General features: G+C 38.2%; 2 protein-coding genes across 2 annotated transcripts; both read right to left on the minus strand.

Moving 5' to 3' along the window:
- Positions 1 to 1,557: 1,557 nt before the first annotated feature.
- LOC133872738 (probable leucine-rich repeat receptor-like protein kinase At2g33170) lies at positions 1,558 to 6,846 on the minus strand. Its single transcript, XM_062310330.1, has 3 exons — positions 6,111 to 6,846; positions 2,625 to 5,602; positions 1,558 to 2,229 (listed from the first exon to the last, which is right to left on the minus strand). Exons 1-3 carry the CDS (start codon positions 6,122 to 6,124, stop codon positions 1,910 to 1,912), a joined length of 3,312 nt encoding a protein of 1,103 aa, XP_062166314.1. The 5' UTR covers positions 6,125 to 6,846; the 3' UTR covers positions 1,558 to 1,909.
- A 14,988-nt stretch (positions 6,847 to 21,834) lies between these two features.
- On the minus strand, positions 21,835 to 23,594 carry LOC133872746 (GATA transcription factor 1). Its single transcript, XM_062310341.1, has 2 exons — positions 23,300 to 23,594; positions 21,835 to 22,641 (listed from the first exon to the last, which is right to left on the minus strand). The coding sequence occupies exons 1-2, from the start codon at positions 23,423 to 23,425 to the stop codon at positions 22,060 to 22,062; spliced, it is 708 nt and encodes a 235-aa protein (XP_062166325.1). The 5' UTR covers positions 23,426 to 23,594; the 3' UTR covers positions 21,835 to 22,059.
- Between the last annotated feature and the right edge of the window lie 786 nt (positions 23,595 to 24,380).

Here is a 24,380-nt window from a genome sequence, read left to right on the forward strand (position 1 = left end):
CTGGATTCTTCCCTTATGATGTGAGCACAATCATCTTGCTGATTTTGTTTGGTGAAACACATTTCATTCTGGCCATAATCTCCAAAGCTTTGCTTGCCCTTATTTGAATCCTCTTAAAAATCCAAGATCTTCTCCTCGTGATTACAGTTGCCAAAATCTCCACTTTGCCCATTCAGATCGCCTCCTACCTCTTGTCACCAGATTGCGTCCAATGGCATAACCACCCTCTCATCTCCCTTCACCTGCAGGTTGCTTCGACATGGTTTCTCTCAACCAAGACCCATACTGATTTGATTTCTCCTCACCAAGTAGCAATTTTGTGGCCATCACAGGACACCCCCCAACTGCATGTTTAATCACTCCACAATTGAAACCGAATTTTGGTAGTCTCTCGTATTGAAAAGAAATCCATACCTATTTCCCTTTAATTTTTAGCAACCGCCCTCTGGCTAGCGGTTTGGTGATGTCCAGCATTACCTTCACCCTCAGGTATTTGCCCCAACCAACTCCTTTGGAATTCACATCCACCTGCTCCACAGTCCCCACAGTTGAACCGATGTTGCACCCAGCTTCTCTATTCATGCATGCCAGCGGCATATTATGCATCTGGAGCCAAAGGATTCTTGGGTAAAACACATATCTTTTGGGGTGTCAATCCATCAAATTCTACAAAATCACTAGGTTTCTATGAAACAGCTATGGCCGACTCTCCCAAACTCTGCACATATCTTGTTCATTCTGAAACTCAATCAAATACAAATTCTCTCCCTCTTCATTGAAAATGACTGTGTTCAACGGCTTCCACACCTTCACCATTGTAAATCGAAACGCCTCCTTGTTTACCTATTTCTCCGCAACAATACTTCCCACTATCAGAGATCTCCTCTCTCTTTTTGTTGCCTCAATCTCAATCTCCAGAATCATTACCCAGTTCTGTTCTTCTTCCGTTAATGAAAGATTACCCCACAACGTTGTTAATTCCTCCTCCATCTTGTTAATCCCCTCTTCTCTCTACTTCCCCTATGTTCCCCGACCCTCCTCCTCAGGCCTAAGACCAGGAGATAAATTCTTGCCCTATGGCTATGGCAAACCAATACCTCACCTCAATGTTCCTCCCACAGAGAGACCCGAGAGAGGACTTCCTATCAAACTCCCTGCCCTGCATCACTTAGTAGTACTGTAACTTATCTAATACACTGAAACAGTGACAGGAGAAACAATATATCACAATTAAGGATCAAAAAAAATTATTTTAACTTGAAGTGCTTGAAAATACATCTTCCCAAATTTGTTGAACATTTTAACTCCTAATTTGACTTGTACTTGTCGAAACAGAACAACCAATTCTATCAATCTTGTGTATACTATCTATGACTAGGCCAAAGCTTTTCTTCATTATGTGCAATAAGTCATGCACAACCCCCCCCCCCCCCCCCCCCCATCAGATTTCAAAAGTATACACAGGTAATTTTAGAACATAATGTCATATGTAAAGGTGTTCTTCACCATAATCAGAAAGAAATTATTCACGCCCTTGAAGTGTTATATACTTAAATATAAAGATAATCATCTTTGAACCAATTAATTAACCTGAGGAGCTTTAAGATACACATAGAATAGTACAACGGCTGTACACCAGAGTGATCATACTGTATCAATTGCAAAAGGAAATACAGTATTTGAGAGAAACGTCAATACCCCCCATAAACTGAAAGCAGAAATCCAGTAATGATATTTTTTTTACCAAAAAATGTACAATAGAGTACATTTTTTGCTGTTTCAAAAAATACGAGGAAAAATCGGCACTGAAAAATCATTTCAGTTAATAGAAACTTGAAACAGTCACATACTTGCAGGAGGCATCAACTTTCAGGGAAGCTCATAATTATGAGATAGTAAAGTTCCCTTCTCACTCATTAGACTCCATCAGCATCACAACAACTTGTCGCATTGATGGTCGGTCCAAAGGGGACATACTTGTGCACATCAAAGCAATTTTTAAGACAGTAAGCATGTGATCAACTGTACTTTTTTCTTCATGATTCAATCTGGGGTCAAGTATCCCAGATGTCAAGGAATGATGCCGAATATAGTTTCTCACCCATGTGACAAGATCACCCCCTTGATCTAGTGGTTGTACAGGAGTTTTCCCAGTCAGCAACTCCAATAGAACAACCCCATAGCTGTAGATGTCACATTTTTCTGTAACCTTCATAGTGTATGCATATTCTGCATGAAGAAGAGTAAATATTTCAATCATTTAGAAGTAATTAATTCTCCATTGTAATACCCGAAAAGCATGACTTAATTAAGCAATACATGAGAGAGAGAGAGAGAGAGAGAGAGAGAGAGAGAGAGAGAGAGAGAGAGAGAGAGAGAGAGAGAGAGAGATTGCCTGAGAGCCAAACTTTATTAGTATTGGTTTTTCTATGTCACTATGACTATGAACGTGTCATATTATGTGGATCAAAGATGCCCTATGATGACTAGGACAGATAACTAAATGCTTATATATTATTTCCTTTGACCTTACCAACAACTCTTTTTCTCAGAAATATTCTTATAGACTAATAATAATCGGACAGTATTTGTAGCGAGTCTGAAAGGGCTTGAAGGAAGCTTACCAGGAGCAATGTAGCCATATGATCCTGCGACTGCTGAAACTGATTTAGATTGAGGCATGTCAATTACTTTTGCCAAACCAAAGTCACCAACATGGGCTTCAAAGCTATCATCAAGTAGAATATTATTGGACTTTATATCACGGTGAATAATCCTTGGTTTGCAATCATGATGTAAATAAGCAAGACCTTCAGCTGCTCCAAGAGCAACTGTGAACCGAATTGGCCATTCCAAACTACAAGAAGCCCCATGAAGCATTTCACCCAAGCTGCCCCTTGCCAAATACTCATAGAGAAGCAGATTGGAGCCCTGATGATGGTAAAAACCATATAGCTTCACAATATTGCGATGCCTAATCTTCCCAAGAGTTGAAATCTCAGCCCGAAAGCTTTTCTCAATGTTGTTCCCCTCCCTGTTAGATGCTAGCTTCTTAACAGCAATAGTCGGTCCAGAATGCATAACTGCTTTATAAACTGTTCCACAAGCTCCCTTTCCAACAACATAGCTGTCATGGAAATTGTTCGTGGCCTCAACCAGATCTTGGAAAGTGAACCACTCTTTTGGAGGAAAGTAGATATCTGAATCTGGAGATTGAATCTCCTTATCTTGCAAGGAAGGAACAGTCTCTGCTGGACGTCTCATGAAATATAAAATAATCACAATCAGAATGAGAGAAACACCACCTACAGCAGCTGCAATTATTGTAATGATTTTACCCCCAGGAGCATCAGCACTTTCCAAGGAAGGAACAGAATCTCCACCGCAAGCTCTCAGAGGGCCACCACAAAGCCCTTCATTCCCGATGTAGCTGCTGATGCTCATGTTCAGAAACAGTGATTCTTGAGGTATAGATCCAGTAAGGTTATTGTATGAGAAATTGCACCCCAACAAACTCTTCAAGTTTCCAAATGTGCTGGGAATTCCACCACTCAATTGGTTATTATTGAGAAGGAGGTATACCAGTAAATTAAGATTGCCAAGCTCTGATGGTATTGTCCCAGTGAGATTATTATTACTGAGATTCAATGCAATCTGCAAGCTTGAAAGGGAACCCAACTCGAGAGGTATTTCACCAGAAAATGAGTTGCCACCCATCTGCAACTCTGTCAAATGGTGGAGATTTCCCAATGCGGAAGGTATGTTTCCGGAGAAATTATTTTCTGATAATCTGAGAAGCTCCAAATGCAAAAGGGTTCCGAGCTCATTTGGTAATGCATCTGTAAATCTATTTTCGCTGAGATCAAGTCGTTGAAGCATCTTGCATTTAATAATTTCAGGAGGAATCTGTCCCGTGAGCAAGTTTGACGAAACATTTAAAGTCACCAATTGAGACAGATTTCCTATTTCCTTGGGCAACTCTGACATAAAGTGATTGTGTGCAATATGAAGTCTCTGCAGCTTCTGGCAGCTTCCAATTTCTGTAGGAATTGGACCACTGAACATGTTTTGATCCAATTCAACAGCAGTAAGGTTCACTAATTTGCACAACTCTGATGGAAATGTCCCATTAAGCCTGTTTCCAACCAACCGAAGTTGGACCAATGATTGGCAGTTCAAGACCTCAGCTGGGATATTTCCATGCAGCTTATTAGATTCCAAATTCAACAAAACCAGTTTAGAATGTCGGCAAAGATGAGGAGGTATTCTGCCTGTTAGCTGGTTAACTGAGAAATCTACCACCCAAAGTCGGTTAAAAAGACCAAGCTCCTGAGGAATGCCACCAATCAGAAGGTTATCGAAAAGCTGTAGCTGGATCAAGTTGCTCGAATTCTGAAATCCAAAAGGAATAGGACCAGTGAGAGAATTAATTGATAGGTCAAGCTTTGTCAAGTTCCTCAAGGTAGTGAGCTCAGTCGGTATAACACCTGTAAGCTGGTTCTCGAAAAGGAATAGTAAGCTAAGGTTTGTTATATTGCTGAACTCCGAGGGGATATCACCTGTCAAAAGGTTCTCCGAGAAATCAATTTCTAATCCGAAAGAAAGATTCCCGATCTCCCTCGGAATTGATCCATTCAACTTATTCCTATAGAGGTATAAATTCCTTAAAGATTTGAGGTTCCCAATCTCCTTAGGTATATATCCCACGAGAACATTATCATACAAAGCAAGAGTCAGAAGGCTCGTACAGTTCCCAAGTTCCTTTGGGATAAACCCTGAAAGCTGGTTAGTCTCTAATTTCAGATCTCTCAACCACCCAAGCATCCCAATCTCCTTTGGTATTTCCCCTCGTAAACTATTTTCGGCAAGACCAAGATATTTTAAGCTCTCACATCTACTTATTTCGGCCGGTATGCTACCAGAAATAGCATTTTGCCCAGCCCTAAATGTAGTTAGATTCTTAAGATTCCCAATGGAACGAGGCAACGAGCCTGTTAGATTGTTGGTATATGCCACAAAATCAACTAACGCGGACAAGTTTCCGAACTCCTCTGGAATAGGACCAGAGATTCTATTGTTGCATATATTCAAGCGTATTAAATAAGACAGCTTCCCCAACTCCGCAGGAATTTGCCCAACAAACTTATTGTCATTCAAATAGAGAGATTCCAACACGGAACAGTTTCCAATCTCTCCAGGTATTTCTCCAGTTAACCCATTATGACCAAGATCAAGCTCTTTCAGATGGACCAAACCACCAATGCTAGGGCTCAGGACTCCAGAAAGGTTCTTTGAATTCAAAACAAGCAAGTAGACAACCGGATCGTTGCCATCAGAGCAATGCACACCAGTCCATCCACATGGTGTGAGATCAGTACGATTCCAATTTCCCAAATGGTTACGTTGATCAAGAAGACTCTCTTTCAGCTCTAGCAGGTAGTGCCCCTCCGAATTCAACCCCTCTGAAGTAGGAACAAGTATAGAAGTAACAAACAGGAAAACAACAAACCTCAATCCCAGAATGCTCCTTGAATTGAAATTCCCTGACATTTTATGGCCCTCCACTTGATCAAAACTATGACAGAAGTAGATAACATAACACCTGCACAAGCATAACTGCTTCAGATTGCATACCATAGCATTAACAAAAAAAAAAAGGTAATTGGATTTCTAAAACGACAACAGAATGTCAATAAAGTCTTTAGAACCAGCCTTTGACAAGCCAGCCTCAGGGTACAAAATTCAAGCACATATACAAAAGAGTGATGGATCAATCATATGAAAGTGTACTCAAACTCTGCATTCAAATAACTCAACAGACCAAAATGGATAATTGAGAAATGAAGCTATAAATTCAATTCAACCATCCAAAAGAACCAAAAGACCAACCTAAGGGCAATTAAAAGACAGATACGAAACACTGATAACCCCATCAAGTGCAAGTACCCGACAAGTCAAAATTCAGAAACTTGACAAACCAAATAACCATTTCCAACAAAAACCCAGAAATTCAATCATCGAAAGAAGCCAGCTTGTTACAAAACCACCGAAAAATCAATTCTCAAAATTGAAAATTCCCAACGAAGATAACAAAAGAATATAAAACATACCTCTCAGAGCCCATAATCACTCATCAAACAAAGATGATAAAAGCAGCACGTCCACCACTGCCAACACACTCCATCTTCCGATGACAAAATGAAAACTGTGAAATTCATGAATCAAAGGGAGAAAACAAACAAACCCAGTTCGCTTTTTCTCACAAATGCTGGGGATCCTCGATCAGCAGGCCAAGATTCTGTTCCAAATATTTTTTCTTTTTAAAAAAAAAACAAAAACAAAACAAAAAGTTGTAAAGAGAATCTGAAAAATCTCCAGCCCTTTTTGCGGCTTTTCAACCCGGGAACTCAAAGTGCAATAAATCCGAGAGAGATTTCCTTGGTATTATTCTATTAAAAAAAAAAAAAAAAAAGTTGCAAAGCCGAGACTTTATGCTACAGTCTCGATTGGTGTCGTGACTCATTAAGAGTCTTCAGGTGGGCTCAAAGGGACGGGTGAGAGCTCTCCGTTGAAGCTCTAATGGCCGACAAGGCCTGCTTTCATTCTCTCATTCTCTCACTCTAGTGTGCCATCTGGTCTGTTATGGCTGACTCTCTCTCTCTCTCTCTCTCTCTCTGTGAGTGGAGGGGCTATGTATAAGTCGCTCTCTTTTTTAGTGCTTGAAAAAGTTAAGAGAAAACTGTGAGCTTTTTAGAGAGAGAGAGAGAGAGAGAGAAAAAATTTTGGGATTTTCTTTAACAGGGATTGCTGCTTTGGTTTTGCAGGTAGGTAGAGGAATTTGTCCTCCCAAGTAACGAGCAGTACACCCTCTCTGGTCTTTTGCCCATTCGTACCCTCTAAGCTTGCCGCCAAGTAGTCAATGAAAATTATTATTTTATTATTTCGATTCTAGAGCTTCATGTTAGCATGAATTATTTCGTACTTTACCTCATCAAATGCTTTCAAAATATTCATATAAAATAATTTCCTATTATTTTTTTAGGGAATAGAAAAGATGAGAGGTTTTTAAAATGAATGCTAAAAGGGAAAGACAATAAAAAGAATTGAATTGTTCAAAAAGTTCTCTTTCTTCCTTGTTTTCAATTTTCTTTTTGGTTCAAAAGATGCAGAAATATGCTTTGAATCAATGATGCTGTAAAGTTGTTAATGTTATTATCATTGTGCAGTGAATCTTAAGAGAAATGAAATGTAGCACTATGCACTGAGTACATTATGTGTTATCGACCATAAAATACATCATGTTTCATGTTTATTTAAGGAAGAGAATTAGATGAGTCGGATGAGTCGGATGATGGGAGTAGGAGTGTAGGAGGAGGAAGTGGGGGGCATTTACCTAAGATTGAGTAGGAGAATAGAGACAGCCCCCACCAGGCTTCGCAAATTGGGACCTATAAAGTAAGTAGCTTCAAAAGCTGTCTAGTGTCAACCCACTTGCTTTATGTCCCAATCAGACGGTCCACATTTATTGGGTGTTATCAGTCTGACGACTAATCATGTAATCTTGAAAGGCGAATCCGTGGCCCCACATGAGATTGTGGAAATTTAGGAGGATGTGGAAAATTGTTGGACTGCTTCTAGATATGTGATAGATAATGAGAATATTCATTTTTCCTTCAGGGTTGGCTCTTCTCCACTAACACCCGTCCACTACTACTACTAGACGGGTCCCATCCTTTTCCTTCTGGATTTGTTTTTTTTTTTTTTTTTTTTTTTTTTTTTTTTTTTTTTTTGAGGAGGAGGAGGGTAAAATTGGGGGTAAAATTTATATTATTTGTATTTAATTTAATTTTTTATTTTATAAAATAAAATAGAATTAAATATGAATCATTGAAAAAATTATATCATATTTGTTCTAGATTTTTTTATACAACCTAAGCCAAATCATTTCTTATAGCATAAAGAATTGGGTATTGACCTAACTTTTTTTTCTTTTTTCCTTTCTTTTTACTATAGATACTTCTTATCTTGATGTTATCCTAATAGCGGATCAAGATTCCATATAACATTTGCGGTATTAAATATTGTGCCGAATGTACTACCTTTTTTGTTTTATTCAGACTATTCATTTAAAATGAACTATCTATATCGTAATAACAAGAAAATAAGCGAGAAAAAATTGTTGTTAGAGTGGCCGAACCACCCCCTTCCCCACTAATCACTATCAGTTTGGGGGTGACTGAATCGCTTTTATGGCCAAGGAAATGGTTCGACCATGCCCAGTACTCCAAACTATCTCTTTTTCTTTTTCTTTTTCTTTTTGTTTTTCTTTTTTTTTTTCACGATTTTGGTTGTTCATTTTAAATATACGAATAACAAATAGTAAGAAATTGTAAGGGTCATTGGCATAGGTGAAAATGCGGGCGGATGATAACAGCTTGCATCTGCTATCCGCACACATCCACTATCTGCACATGTGGATACGGATGCAATTTTAGGGTATGCAAATATTATAAATTAAATATTATTTATATTATATTTAATATAAATTAAATTAAATTCACTAAAATGATGTCGTTTTGGATTCAATAAGTTTAACATCTTTAGGTTATGTTAGGTTTTTTTCACTATCATCTCAAAGTTATACATTATTATATTTACTTTTTTTTTTCTTTTTTTTAAGTAATCCAAATCTCAATTACTCTATGAAATAATGACCATTTTAAGGCTGATAATCATGAATTGTATAACAAGTGAAATCTTAATTTATTTAAGCTTGTATATAGTAATAACCGCATTATTTAAGCTTACATATAGATTTTGATAATAATCCAAAATAGTCACTGCCGCATATACGGATAGCGAATAATAACCGCACTTAATAACCACAATAAACGCGCAGATGCAGATACATAAAAGTAATAACTGCATTTTGTGGATGTGGATGCGGATATTGCTAATAACCACGTGTCTGCATCCGCATTTTCACCCCTAATCATTGGGTTCCCTATCCTCCACGTGGTTCCCTAAATTTGGATAAAACTCTCTTGCATGGGCTTCCTTATACCCAATCTACAATAACAATGAGCTACAGTGCTAACTCAATCCAAACATTTTTTATTCAAACATTTTTGTGTTGTTTGGGCACTGGGAAATGTTGATTCAGCGAGCAAATAAAGGAATTTGGATCATTCAAATTTGGTTATTGGTGAAAGCAATGAAGTGAAATTTTTGTCGAGTGAAAATGGAATTGGGTATGAGCAAGACAATGAATTGGAGAGAAAATTGAGAGATTAGAGAAATGGATAAGGAGGCGTGTGGAGGAATGAGTCGAAGGCGGTGAAGGAAAATTTTGAGGGTGATGATGAAGAGGAGACAAGCGATAATTCATTTGTCAACAAGCCACGCGAAGTTATGATAAATACCTTGGCCTATTATCGTTTGCTAGAAAATCACAATCAAAGGCTTTTAAAAGTATCGAAGATAAAGTGTGGAACTATTTGCACAACTAAAAGTTCAATTTCCTTCGCAAGTAAGGAAAGAGATCCTACTGAAAGCTGTAATTCAAGCCATCCCAACGTTTTTCGACCCCCAATCACTCTATGCAAGGACATTAATGGGATTATGCAGAAGTTCTGATGGGGGCATCAAGAGAATGAATATAAGATCAATTGGATGAGTTGAGAACGAATGGATTTTTTCGAAGGCTCAAGGGGGCATGGGCTTTATAGATTTATGGAGTTTCAACAAAGCCCTATTGGCCAAGTAATGCTAGAGACTTTTGCAGAACCCCAACTCTTTGTCATGGATTATTATCAAATTCAAGAACTATTGTGACATCCCACATCACCTGGGTATGTGAATGAGGATGTGCTTATATGTATATTTGTATCATTCTTAATACAACGTGTTTTAAAGTCGTAATGGTTATGAACTTATCATAACTCCGCAGTTAAGCGTGTTTATACTAGAGTAGTATCAGGATGAGTTCCCTACTGGGAAGTTTGTTTCAGGGGAGCCAAAAGTGGATAATATCGTGTCATTGGGGGTGGGTTGTTACAAATAGTATCAGAACTCCGCAGTTAAGCGTGTTTTTGAGATAGTAGTACCAGCATGGGTGACCTCATGAGAAGTATGGTTTGGATAATATCGTGCCGTTGGGGGTGGATCCTTATAAATAGTATTAGAGCCATTGTTCGACCTAAGATGGGAGGAGCATACAGTGTGCACAAAACCATGAGGGTCGCCAGCAGGCACTCGCTGGGATGCCAAGAATGAAGTGATCCCGTTAGGTTCGCCAGCAGGAATGCCAAGTCCCAGGATGGGGTGATTGTGATGTCTCACATCGCCTGGGTATGAGAATGATGAGTTGCTTATATTTATATTCGTATCGTTCTTGACACAACGCGTTTTAAATCTGTGATGGCCATGAACCTATAAGAACTCCACAATCAAGCGTGCTTCTGCAAAAGTGGTACCAGGATAGGTGACCTACGGAAAGTTTGGTTCTAAAGAGTCAAAAGCGAACAATATTGTATCGTTCGGGGTGAGTCATTACAAATATCCACATTCCACCATCTTGAAAGCCAATTTGGGGAAACAACCATCCTTTACATGGCAGAACTTATTGTCAGCTTGTGATTTGCTAAAAAATGGGCATGTATTGGGAGTGGGTGATGGTAAAGATATACGGGTTTAAGGTGATAGATGGCTTCTGGCCCCAATATATTTTTCTGTTTAAACTCTAAGGCGAATTTTAGCGGAGGACACAAGGGTGGCGGAGCTCACTAATCAAGACAAAAAGTGGGGGAATTTCAATTTAATCACAAAGGTTTTCCAAGAGGAGGAAGCACGAGCCATCTGTCAGATTCCTCTGAGCCCAATACAACCAAATGATTTATTAATTTGGTGGTACACAACTAATGAGAATCTTTCAGTTAGGAGTGTGTATCATATAAAAGGAATTGTAGTCCATGAGGCGTGGTGGGGGATCCAGGAAACTAGATGGAGATATAGTTTGGAAGGTGATTTGAAACTTTAAAATTCTAAATGCAGTAAAAATGTTCATGTGGAGAGTGTGCAACAATCTTTTACCCATGAAAACGAATTTATTAAGACAAGGTATAGTTCATGATGCGCAATTCCCTATTTGTGGGAGGGATGAAGAAACGGTAAAACATTTTTTATGGAGTTGTCCATCTGCACAAGATGTCTAGGGATATGGCACAAAACAAAGTTACGAAAATTAGAGGAGATGTTGGGGCACAGTGATTTGGTATAAATTGAGCTTATGGCGATGATGGCTCAAAAAATACGGTTTTGAAGGAACTATGTGGTGCATGGGGCCGATTTCACTCACCCTAACCAAAATATTCCAAGAAGCCAGCAAAATTCTTGATGAATTTAGGAGGGTTAACGCAAAAGAGCACGATGCACGGAGCCCTCTCCAAAATGTAATGCCAACACCATGGAACAAGCCCCCCCCCCCCCCCCCCCCCCCCCCCCGGGTATATTTAAACTTAATTAGAATGTAGCTATGGATAAGGGTTATGAGCGTATAGGGGTTGACATTGTAGTGCGGGACTATGAGGGAGTAGTTTTAGCAGCACGTACTACAAAAAATATATTGGTAGAGCATGTACGTTGTGGCTGAAGCCTTGGCATCTTTATATGATGTAGAATTAAGTAAGGAGATAGGTTTTTATGACATAACATTGGAGGGAGATACCTTGCAAATTGTAAATGCGATCAAAGCGGGGATAAAAAATATTGTAGCAAATTTGGTTATATAGTAGGTAGAATCAAATCGAAAATGCGTCAACCAAGATCTAGGAAGATTGATCATGTAAAGAGTGGTGCGAACTCAACAACTCATGCTTTAGCTAAATAGGCCATTAAGAGTGTCATAAATAAAATTTAGGTTAAAAGAAACTCTAAATTGTAATTATGATATTGTAACCAAAGAAAAAGTTGCCCCTATTTAATCATTGTTTTATCAATAAAGTATGCAAATTATTCAATAAAAAACTCGTTCTTACCCTTGAAAGTTAAGGTTATGGAAAGGAAAAAAAACAGAAGAAAGAAAATAAGGGGTTCACCATTACCAAGGACTCAAGAAGGCCAGAGGAAAGTTGAAAACATCTTTTTGGCTTTTAGAACCTCTTTGAGAGACAAATGTTAGGTTTAAAAAACACAAAGTTGCTTGTACAATAGTAATCTTGTTTTAATTAGTTGATAATTTTTTTTAAAGTTGATGTGACTAATATTATATAATTTTTTTTTAATGTGATAATCTTTCTTTTTTAAAATTAAAAAAAAAAGAAAAAAAAAAAAAGAAATGGACGGTCCAGCCCATGTAAAATATTATTTAGGAGCTTGGATGGGGGCCCGGGGCGACATTCCGCCGCCAGTGCACACGTCTCCTTTTTCATATAACGGGTATGAAAACAACATTTTGTATTTTTTTTTTAAACTGAGAAATACCACTTGCCCAAAAATATATTAATTCATATTTAAAATAAGGGGTAACATTTTTATGTTTGATTCTATTCGACGCTCTTTTTGCATCGATTTCAGTGCTATCACCGATTCTTGATTAAGATAAAAAAGTTTAATTAATAAGTGAGATTTGATCCCTTTGATTAAGATAAAAACTTATAATACATAATGAAAAAGTTAATTAAGCGAGTCAGGATTGATGATTGTGAAACATGTATGGGTCATAATCTTGTATCTGTGGGTCCTGACTCCTGGACCTTTCACGTGTAAAATTGGTAAACTGTAGGGACCCATTAACAAAAACGTAACTCAGAACTCAGCCCATTCCGAAATTCAACCAAGTTATCATCAATCATCAACTGCACATGCAATGGCCATCAAAGGCTAGGTATGGAGCTCTGAACAAGTTAGGTTTTTTACCACCTCATATATTTATTAATTAGTTTCTTTTTCTTAATCCATGCATGGTTTTTATTATTATATATTTTTTTTGAAGGTATCTCTTCAGGACATTTTTTATGGTCATTTCTGTTCAAACGATACTCCTCCTCCTCTTTTTATTATTTCTTCTCTTCCTGCTTCTTCCTCTTTTTTTCTTCAACCTCCTGCACGCACAGGAGAAGGCAGGACTTCTTATTATTCTTCTTCTTCTTCTTCTTCTTTCTTGAACCTTGAGCGCAGGAAGGGACTGTGCAGCTAGCTCCTGCTATTTACAGTATAAAACGACACTAAATCCCTGTATTTTTGTAGTGTCTTATATATATTCCTAATGTGAAACATGATACACCAAAAGTAGCCTCCCAAGAATGCAAGCTTAATTGGACTTGGTCGATGGGCCCGAATCATCATAGACTTGGATGGGTTGAATAAATCAATTAGCCGGCCAATTGCACGCAGCATGCGAGCCATGCCAGGAGGCAAAGAATTAAACGTACCACTAGTGTGCAGGATGGATGGTACCTCCCCAACAAGATACTTAGCAAAAAAAACATAATTTAATATATAGAAAAATGCCATGCCTAGGAAGTCAAGGTCACGTCCAACTCCAATTAGCAACGAATGACACTTGGCTAATTAAGAAAAGGAAGAAGGCCACTCACTCATGCTTTTACTCCCTTAATTAATTAATTAGCTACAAACCTCCCTGAATAAAATTTCTAAGTTCAGCATTAATTGGTGGTATCGCTGCTGCCTGCTGGTAGGGCGGAACCATGCATGCTTAACCATAATTTTAAATATCCTCTGAAAATCTATATAATTTTTATGATTTTGACCCCCAAATATTAAAATTCCCCCTCCCTAAAAGCATTTTTATAGTTTTGCCCTCCCATATCACAATTTTTGGTGCTGCCCTTGCCTTCCGGTACTCTTAGCAAGTCTCCAAATTTATCTTCTACCCCGGCCTTTTGCAGGCATTTATCATCATCATCATCATCATCATCATATATATATATATATATATATATATATATATATATATATATATATATATATATATATATATATATATAAAAGTAGTTTTTCCATCTCTAAAACTCTTAATATGAAGTTAAGGTTGGATTATTATTATTATTATTTTTTGGCATTTTGCAGGTATCATTAACTTCACTTTGTTCGTCTTATATGTTTTGGTTTTTTCAAACTATAAATCTTTTTTTTTTTAACTGTACTAGTGATATTATAAAATTATAAATCATATTAATTTTTCTTCCTATTTTTTTTAGGTGAATCAGTGCATGAATGTGGTCTTTTCCATTATTTTAACGAGAAAAGAAAGAGGCTTAAGGTTCAATATTCACGCGATTATCACTAGGAATTAAGGATGTTGAAATAGTTACAAAAAAAATGAAAAAAATAACAAGTCTAAACTATAAAGGAAAATGCTTGAAATATTATTACAGTTTTTATTATAATTTCTTACAAATTCACATGAGAAGTGCATGTAAGTGCCACGTAGCTGACGTACGTAAAAAAAAAAAAAAAGTAATAAATTTAATTATTTGTAGCTGATCACGTGATCATTATCAAATGACTTGCCCATAAGTAAAAAATTTATTGTCCGAGGGTTGATTAGGACTATCACATCAACATTTTTGAATACTTATGAGATAAAAATTGTAATTTTTAACATTACTCTATAATAATAATAATAATAATAATGATATATAATAATAATAATAATTGGTTTCTTAGTGAAACTCGTACAAATGACACTAGATAAATGAGATGGATCGAGTTGGACCACATATATTTGAATGGGATTTCATATCCCAGTTTCTATCTATACATCTCCACTCTTATACTTGTAGAGTGAACAACGTACAATTAGCCTTAGAAATCTAACTATTTAACAATTTGATGATTCTCACAAAAGAGTTGATTGCTCTATTATAGATGAATGAAATAATAATAATAATAATAATAATAATAATAATAATAATAAAAACAAACGAAATGGAATCTCTACTCTTTGTAAAGATACATTCTTGTACACGATATATACCTACTATACTTTTTATTAAAGCAAATTAAAGCCTAGATGTTATTTTCCGGTCCTTATTTTACTTTTGAATAAAGTAAAGTTCTCTTTATTATTGCTAATGGTCAGATTCTCTATTCTTATGATCTATGAAAATATGACAACAACTTAATTTGCATTAATTGTTGATCCATCTAATTATATTTTTTTCTTATAAATAGTTACATCTAGTCATGATCAGCGTCCTAGGTTTTTTGTTGTTAGAGCATTCATAACAGCTTTTATTTGATTTTCTTTAAATTTAGGAAACGAAACTATTTTTTGCTATCCTATCTAAATACACTCTATAGTAGCTTTCCTTGCCTTTTTTTATATCAATTAAATATTATTTCTTTACAAATATAAGTTCCTACCAATCCTAACATTTTTTCACAAAATTCCAACACAATCTCCAATGAAAAACAAAGAGATGAGAGATGAGAGAGGGTAGAGAAATATTTTGTATTAAATAATGGATAGAAAATATATTTTGGTTCCTTACACATTGAATAGAACTGTAGCATTCTAATATCTCTTGTGGGTGATTTTTATTTTTATTTTTTGTGGGTCCAATAAATAATATATTGGTTAAGAGGAAATTATTTTTAAAAACTGTTTTTATATTTTAAAGAGTGTATTATATTTTGAATTGTTTCTTAATAAATTTGTGAGAGAAAAAAAAAAAATAGCCATTAGCCCATCAAAGCAAATCATTTGATGAAATCCCACAAAGGATAGAAATAATAATAAATGTAAACCAACAGAGTGCAAATTTGACATGACATTTTTTTGATCTTTTTATGGGTAGGAATTAGGAAAGGAACTAAACTATGAGTCTTAAGACATGAGACATCCACACGTTTTGTTTGTGGCGAGGTATCCACTGGTCGATCGATCGGCAATGGGGAAGTGGAAGACATGTGTAACGCTGACATAGCACAGACCAACCGATATCTGCAGAAAGAAGCCAACTTTAATCCGACTGAAAGGAGTTGGAAAGTAGAGAGCATGAGTGATAGTCGATTCACAATGTTGGCCAATGGCAAATCCAACAATTAGATTCTCTTGTCAATGAAAAAGATTCCCTCTCTCGTAACCAGCTAATTAAGGTGGCTACAAGTCTAGATTCTCGACTAAAATACAACCTCTGACACATATTAAAGTCAATTATCTCCAGCCTAAGAAGAATCTATTCACACTATGGAGTCTATCGAGGACTTTAAGAAAGCCAAACGTTAGGCCGCACGATGATAACCAGGGTGGGATATCTCTCATTCACAAATGGATAGCACCCACTATAAGTCGTAGGTGAGGGTCAATTATAATGCAGCGGTGGATAAGGGTGGAAGAAAGATGGGTATTTTGTGTGGTGGTGAAAGACTACGAGAGTTGAACATTATTGATCAGACTATTGCATAAGCTACGGCGGCATTGAGGGGCATAATTTTTGTCGAGGAGTTGGTACATCGAAAGGTGGAAATAGAAGGCGATGCTCTCTAGATTGTACAGGCTTTGACAAAGGAAATTAAAGAATTGGTAGAGATATGGCCAATTGATTGAAGATAACATAGTTATATTGAGTGTGAACTATGTTAGAAGAGAGTCGAATGGAGTAGCTCATAGACTAGCCAAAGAAGCGCTTTCCATTATGGACGAGCAAGTCCATTTGGAGAAAGCCCTCAATGTATTGTTGACATTGTAATTGTTGAGCGCAATAATCTTGTTTGTCCACATTCATTTTCAAAATAAAAAAATAAAAAACCTATTCACCCACAATTTTTCTACTGGAATTAAATAGTTACCATACTAAATGTTTATATGTCTAAACTAATTTATTAAATCCTGCCATTTTTCATCTTATATGTTGTATATTATATTTGTTTACATATATATATATATTCTAATCAATTAAGGGAAAGTGAATTATAAGGGTCGAACAACGACCATAGAGGGATGGGTATTTCAACAACAAAGCCCAAACAGAAAGCGCAATACAAGAACAGAAACAAACATCAGTCAATGTTATAATTCATGATCCCAAAGGAATCATAAACAAGTCGAGCATTTCCAAGGGCCGCACAAGACGGTGACAAATGGAAAAAAGACTCGGTAAAAAGTCTCAAGCGGTGAAGGCAGCAACCACCGTTAAGTGATTGTTGTAGGAAAGGTACCGTAGAAAACCGGATAGGAGCAGTTGAAGGACACACCAGCAACAAAAGTCTTCTCTACTAGATCAAACCACATTAGAACAGGGAGGCAAAACCCAAAGAAAACAAAAGGAACAGTACAACACAACAAAAAATATAGAAGAACAACATAAAAACAGCAACAGGAAAACAATCACTACGCAAAACACCAACTCTAGCAGAGGAGGAGAGGCATATGGAGGTAATTGGGAGGCACATGAAACTCACGCTCCAGCGAGTGAGAATCACACGTCGACACGTGGGTGGAGGCGACGGGACGCTGGGGAGCTGAAGAAGAAGGTGGACGAGCGCGTGTGGTGGCGGGATCGATTGAGGAGAGTAGATTGGGTTTTGAAAAAAACCCAATCTAAAACCGAAGCAAAAACTGGGAGTGGCGGAGGTTGGGTGGTAGAGGCTGGGCGACGCAGCAGATTTGGAGTGGTCATGGATGGTGGCAAGGGGAAAAATTTTAAAAAAAAGAAGAAGAAGAAGAAGAAGAAAAAAAGAAGCAGATGAGGCCATACCTCCTCTCCAGAAGGCGGTGAAGCACCATAAAGGGATGCATAAGGAAACCACAGGGGATTCAGAGCTTCTCTCTGGGAGTATAAAATATATATTATATACGAATTATAACTAGTACATAAGGTGGCACGAGGATTTGCCGGTGGTGTTGAGTGCCGTCTGCATTGGAGCCGAACCCAAAGGTGGCATTTGGTGTGGCAACGCAAATAAGGTTTTTTGTTTTGTTTTGCCATTTGCTTTTTGTTGTTGTTGTTGTTTGTTTTTTGTCTACTTTCAAATTTTTACCACTGCTTTGGTATTTTAATTCAATTGACAAATTAAAAGAAGCCCCTATCAAGCTCAAGTTGATCAAGTACTTGATTATGGCTCTTGTGACCCTTCATGAGTTCGAGCCAAGCTCAAACACAACAAGGGTCAAAGCGAGCCAAGTTCAAACATAGCTTCAAATCTTGGCTCAAACTCTAGCCGAGTTCAAACCCAAATTGGATGTAATTAAGCTGAGTTTGAACATGTAATACTTAGTTCAGCTCAGCTCAACTACAACCATAAATAGTAGTAATACACTTAAACAAATATTTTTACTTTCTTTCTTTTAGAGCCTGTTTGAGATTGTGTTGGAAAATATAGCTTTTGTTTATAGAAAAAACCTGAAATAGCTTTTTTCTTTTTTGTAAAAAGAAAACTACTTATTTTTAAGCTTCTCTCAAGGCTTCTTTTTTTTATTATTATTATTATTATTATTTTTTATTTTATAGCAAATAAGTAAAAAACCAAAAAACAAAAAATAAACATATTTTTAAGTTTTTTTTTAAAACAAACAGGCCTATTTTTGCTTGGTACAACTTCTTATATACTAAAAACACATTTTTAAATCTCTAACACAATTTCAAACAGGCTGTTAATAGTAGAAATTGAATTCATGGTCCCTTGCCGCTAAGAGCAATACACCTAGTAGAAAACAAAATGTTATTGCTTCTATCATTATTTCTCTTCAATTTTAGTGGCAATGACTCCAAGGCGGGTTGCAAACATACTTAGCTGTATTAGTAACAAATCCATATAAATTATCCGTTTTTATAGACTCACAAAGTTTTCATCAAATTAGGTCGAATGAATTTATTTTAATTCAGCCTATTAAGTTGATGTGTCCAAAATGCATGTGAGAATCTATAATGAAAATGTTTTTCTCTAAACTAGGTTGGAGGAATTTCCTTCAATTTACTCTATTAGTTGACATGTGTCCACAATATATATGATCCTCATATGCATTTTTTAAAATGAATAGGAGAATTAGATGCTCTGTTAAAAATGCATATGAAAATCACATATATTTTGGACATATGTTAGTTTAATGAACCATGCTACACATGCACCTCTCATCCCTCCTTATCTTCCATTTATAATAAAAAAAATTGGTTTTAAGGAAAAAGTTGTCTCTGATGTGACACCAGAGACAACTTTTTCCTTAAAATCAATTTTTTTTTAAGGAAAATGGGGAGACAAAAGGGGGATGAATGGTGCATTTCTAGCATTTCTCTAGTTTAATAAACTAAGCTGGATAAATCAATATATAGGAAAATATTATTGCCCAAATCGGCTACAAAGACGGTTTCAATTTATCAATCTTTTTCCTCTATGAGAAACATCATTTAGGCTCCATTTGTTTCGACGTAAAATATTTTATTGATTTTTGTTTTCTATTTTTCAGTGTTTGGCGTCATAAAATATTGGTCTAACCTAAAAATGTTTTCAGTTGCCCAAGGAAAATAACCTTTATAAGGTTCAAATTAATTTAAGCTTCTCATTTGTGTAAATAATTTTCTGCCGCTTTCCCACATCCCCTGGTAGGCTTTTGTTATAGGGCTCCTTATGAGGCCTACTTGCTTTAGCAAATCTCAAACTACCTAAACATCTGCCCGAGCAGGTGGGTCTCATAAGGACCCTTGCAATTGCTTGCCCAAATTGCAAACGATATGAACAGACAATTGCACTGAAACTCAATCTTACCACCAAAAACCAAAACAAGGCTTAGTTTGTAAACCATTTGAAGAACCAGTATAATCCATCACACCCACTTGGTTAGATTACCATAATACTTATACTCCGTTTGTTTTGGCGTAAAATATTTTTCAACGTCAGGTGAGTACTGAAAATCGTATATATATATATATCTAACCATAATACTTATACTCTGTTTGTTTTGGCGTAAAATATTTTTCGACGTCAGGTGAGTACTGAAAATCGTATATATATATATATATATATATATATATATATATATATGTTTTAATTGAATTATACTAACCTTCAAAAATCAATTTTTATTCACAACATAAACAAATTAATAAAAAAAAACCCTAATAATTTGAGTTCTGGCAGTGATTTGGGAAAGGCCCATAGTTGGTTCGGCAGTGGTTCGACGATGGTCCGGGGGTTGCTCAGTGGTGGTACGACGGTGGCTCGATGGTAGTTTAGGGTGGCTTGATGTAGTGGTCCAGAGGTAGCTCAGTGGTTGTCTAGGAGTGCCTCGATGGTGGTTCTGGGTGACAATTTGAGAATGGTTCTATGGTGATTCAAGGTGGCTCGATGGTGGTCCGAAGGTGACTCAATGGTTGTCCAGCATTGCCCAAGAGTAGCTCAATGGTGATCCGGAGGTGGCTTAGTGGTGGTCCGAGAGTGACTTGGTAGTGGTTTGGCGATAGTTCAGTGGTGGTTTGGGGTGGCTCGATGGTAGTCCAGAGGTGACTCAACTGTGGTTAAGGGTGGCTTGGTAGTAGTCCAAGAACATCTTAGTGATGGTCCGAGAGTGGCTCGATAATAGTTTGGAGATGGCTTGGTAATGGTCTGGAGGTGATACAAGGTGCTCGGTGGTGATTTGGCAGTGGTCCAGTGGGACTCAATGGTGGTCCGGAGTGGCTTGATGGTGGCTCGAAGATGGATCGATGGTGGCTTTGAAATGGCTCGATGGTGGTTTAGTAGTGGTCGAGGGGTAGCTCGATAATTGCTCGATGGTGGTCTGAGGTTGTTTAATAGTGGTCCGGTACTAGCTTGGTGGTGGTTTGATTGTTTGATAAGAAGAAACTATAGAAGCTTTTTTTGTCAAACCAAAAATATTTTTGATTTGACTATTATTTTCAGTTACACCAAATACAATAAATATACATACATATAAATATTTTTCAAAAATTATTTTATGCCGAAAGAATCAGAGCATTAGTCCAATGAGAAGGTGTCACTGTCAGTTGTCCTGCCCTTCCAAACTTATGCTCTAATTGTTGATAAGGCAACGTGAAAGAAAAGATAAGGAATAATGCTTCAAACTTATGAAACGCTTTAAGAGAGGAAGTCAATTAGAAGTCTTCCTTCCATTCAAAGAAGCGAACAATTTCCAATACTTTCCCTCATTCCTCCTGTGAACCGTTGGAAAGTCAACACTGCCTCCTAGTATCCAACTAGAATCATTTTATTCCTCCAATCCGATGGAGAATTTGAACCACAAACCAAGCCTCAAAAGTAACCAGTATTACTCTGCTCTTGACAGGGAAGACCGTTGAACGCAAACCAACCTTCATAGCAAGCAAGCAATTTTCTGCAGATTCACAACAATGTCGGCTGTCTGTTTAGACAACAAGTGTTGCTTTGAGTGACCAAAACCCAAGCAATGAACATAAGAAAACAATAGAGAACCACTCTTTGGATCTTCTCTTGTTAAGCCCTATGCTTCTTGGAATGAATGCGCTTTCCAATGAAGCACATGCCACCGTATCTAAATACAGAGAGAGTTCAGAATACTTTTACCAGTCCACTCATCTGCAATCTGCATAGCCTCCTCGATCCCTTCCATATATTGAACGACTCCTTCATTGACGCCCACATGCTGCTGCCTCGGAAGTTGAAATTGAACAACGCTTTGGCATACAAATAAAACTTTCTAAGACAAAAGCACAAGTCAGAACACCAAGAAGAAAACAACTTACAATACCCTGTATTGGTATTTAAGAAGCAAAAAGGATTTCAGCCAAATTTCAACTATCCATCAAAGCTAAGTTAATTCTCTCAACCAAAGCCTCCAAATGCAGCATTCCACAATTCCATCATCTCCAAACCAAGCAATAGAGCAAAAAGAATTAAATTGGGCAAAAGCCAAGGAACACTATCTTGTGTTTCTAGTCTATAGCATAACCAAACACACTAAAGTCCAAAAATTCCCCTAACACAAAAATAACTTTCACTAACTCTATCTAAACCCCCGCATTACAAACCCCTAACTCCTACCTATGCTAAAAATGTGACAAATAGAAGATAAATTACTACCAACACTCACCACACTATCCTAGCCTACCCTTTATCCACAGGCTTCACTACCATCCCCATCCCCACATGCTTGTGCTTCCTCATCTCCAGTATCTTCCTGTGCGAATTCGAATGCACCTCGGCTGAGTATGTCGGGCTGCTGGCCGGGCGGTACTCGGGCACGAGCCGCCCGGACTTGTACCGCACCCCGCAAGCATTACAGAGTGTTTTGGGCCCGGCCGGCCCCGCCCGCCATTGCGGGGTCTTTTCGGCCCCGCAATGCTGACACTGCCTCCCAATCGTGGTGGTGGCGGACACCGGTTTGGGCTTCCTGCTGGGTTGCTGGCGGGTCCACCAGTGCTGCAGCTGGCACGGCATGTCGCGGCGACGCGTCCGGCGTCGCTTGCTGCGCGCCCGCACGGGCACCTTGAGGCTGCCGCAGCAGCTAATAAGAGTCGTGCTGTTGCTGTTGCTGTTGTTGCTGTGGGTGCTGGTGGTGCTGCTCTCAAGCACCGACACGGGGCTGTGGTGCTTGGACAGGCTTTCCGGGTGCTCCGAGAGGAAGTCGGCGACTGTTTCCACTTTCGGGAACGAATCCTTGTTCGATATCCATTCTAGGTCTTCCTCCTGCGTGCACCAGAGATACCATTAACAACAACAAAATAAGCTATAATGTTTGACACACTAACTCGGGCGAGTCATGGTTTTACTAATTTTGAAATTTGGAAGGAATTAATTATGCTTCGTAGCGTCCATATTAGAGTGGACAGGTGGAGAGAATGTTCCATAGAAGAATCGAATGGGTACTTCTGTCTTTTTGTATTAAAAAAAGTGGTAGGCGAAAATGATCGAATTTCCTGGACATTTATCGGTACAACTCCAATCTCGTGAGCTACAGCTCACGATATTTTAAGACCCCTCAATTGGAGTTTCGAATTGTCAGGAATACCCTTGAACTACAAGCCAACTAGGTGATATGCGTTATATTCCGGATTTCCGGTCTAGGGTTAGAAGGGGCTAAATTGTCTTTCGCACAACCATCTACCTTCCCGTCCTCGAAGCCATCACCTTTGACTCGGCCGAGTCACTACGAAACAAGTTCAACTAGCAAATGAAACTCCCCCGAATCAACTCGGTCCAAGCCCTTACCCTGACCGAGTCAGACCGAGTCACTGAACAATAACCCATCCCCCGACCCGGCCGAGTCACCACCAACTCTTGTTACTTTCCTCCCATAACACCCCCTCAAACAAACACCTAGAAAATGACCCATAAAACAACTTACAGGGCTGGGGTCAAGCGAAGCAAGAGGCCTTCTGGGATTTTCTTCTTCGTCGTCTTCCTCGCCTATGTCGGACGCGAAGTTCAGCAGGTCGTCCACAAAGCAAGCCGTCGTGCCAGGAGCTTCCATTTCTACGGAGAAAGAGAGAAACCAAACCAAACCCAACAAAGAGCTTTTTCTTCTTTTATCAGAGAACACAGACAGAGAGCCTTTTCTCTCTCCTTCTTTTGGTTATTATTATCACGATGCGTTGAGGGTTTTTGGGTGAGAACGAAGGGACGTAGATTTTTGCACTTTGTTTTTTGTTTGTGGCTTTTCTTTATTTTCTTTTTCTGAAACGTATACGTGCTAAATACTACCCCGCGGTAATCCCCACGGGTTTTCCAGTGCACCTCCACCGTCAAGGCTCCGGAAAGCGCAAAAGGGACCTTAAAGGTAACCACAGCCGTCGATGACTTCATCATGAAATTTTTGGGTGACTTTCAAGTGGGTCCATCCACGGTAATTATGAGTGACAGATCAATACACCGAACTTTTGGTGTGAACGCTATGAATAATTATTACACGCAGATTTACCAATTTCTAATTATTCTGCCCAATAATGGTGTGCAAGGATATACAGACGTAAATATGAGGAATGAGCGAGGGCATTGTAGGGAGAATAATTATGATTTCTTCATAGAGAAATAAAAAAAACAAAAGGACGGTCCGTTGCGTGGACGACCTTAACGATGCCTCATCGCCTTCCCAGTAGGCTCCTAACGTACACGTCAGAGAACCAATCGGAGTAAGACACGTGGATACATAGTAGTTTTTTGAATTTTGAAAAAAAAAATCAAATCTTTGACCCACCAGACCAGCATAGACACCGCACGTGGCGGCGATGATCTTGATGATAAGTAGTAGTATGAGCAGTTGATGCCTCCACTCAGTCGGATGAGGGATCTTTTCTAGTTACTGTGCCCCAATTGGCTGAGTGGTGGGACCGGGTGCGTGCTCCTATTTGCATGTGTATGTGGGGTCCACCCACGTTGCCAATTGAGTAGGAGTAGGTGGATTGGATAGGTACGAAGAGAAGACAACG

The sequence above is a fragment of the Alnus glutinosa genome, chromosome 1 (genome assembly GCF_958979055.1).
Source record: "Alnus glutinosa chromosome 1, dhAlnGlut1.1, whole genome shotgun sequence".
NCBI lineage: Eukaryota > Viridiplantae > Streptophyta > Magnoliopsida > Fagales > Betulaceae > Alnus > Alnus glutinosa.

What these genes read in the sequence shown, in the direction of transcription:
- LOC133872738 (XM_062310330.1), bottom strand. An exon ending in ATATGGCTACATTGCTCCTG is followed by an intron (nt 2,230 to 2,624) that starts GTAAGCTTCCTT and finishes TTCTTCATGCAG; the next exon opens with AATATGCATACACTATGAAG.
- LOC133872746 (XM_062310341.1), bottom strand. Translation starts at nt 23,425, where the DNA reads ATGGAAGCTCCTGGCACGACGGCTTGCTTTGTGGACGACCTGCTGAAC. An exon ending in CTTCGCTTGACCCCAGCCCT is followed by an intron (nt 22,642 to 23,299) that starts GTAAGTTGTTTT and finishes TGGTGCACGCAG; the next exon opens with GAGGAAGACCTAGAATGGAT.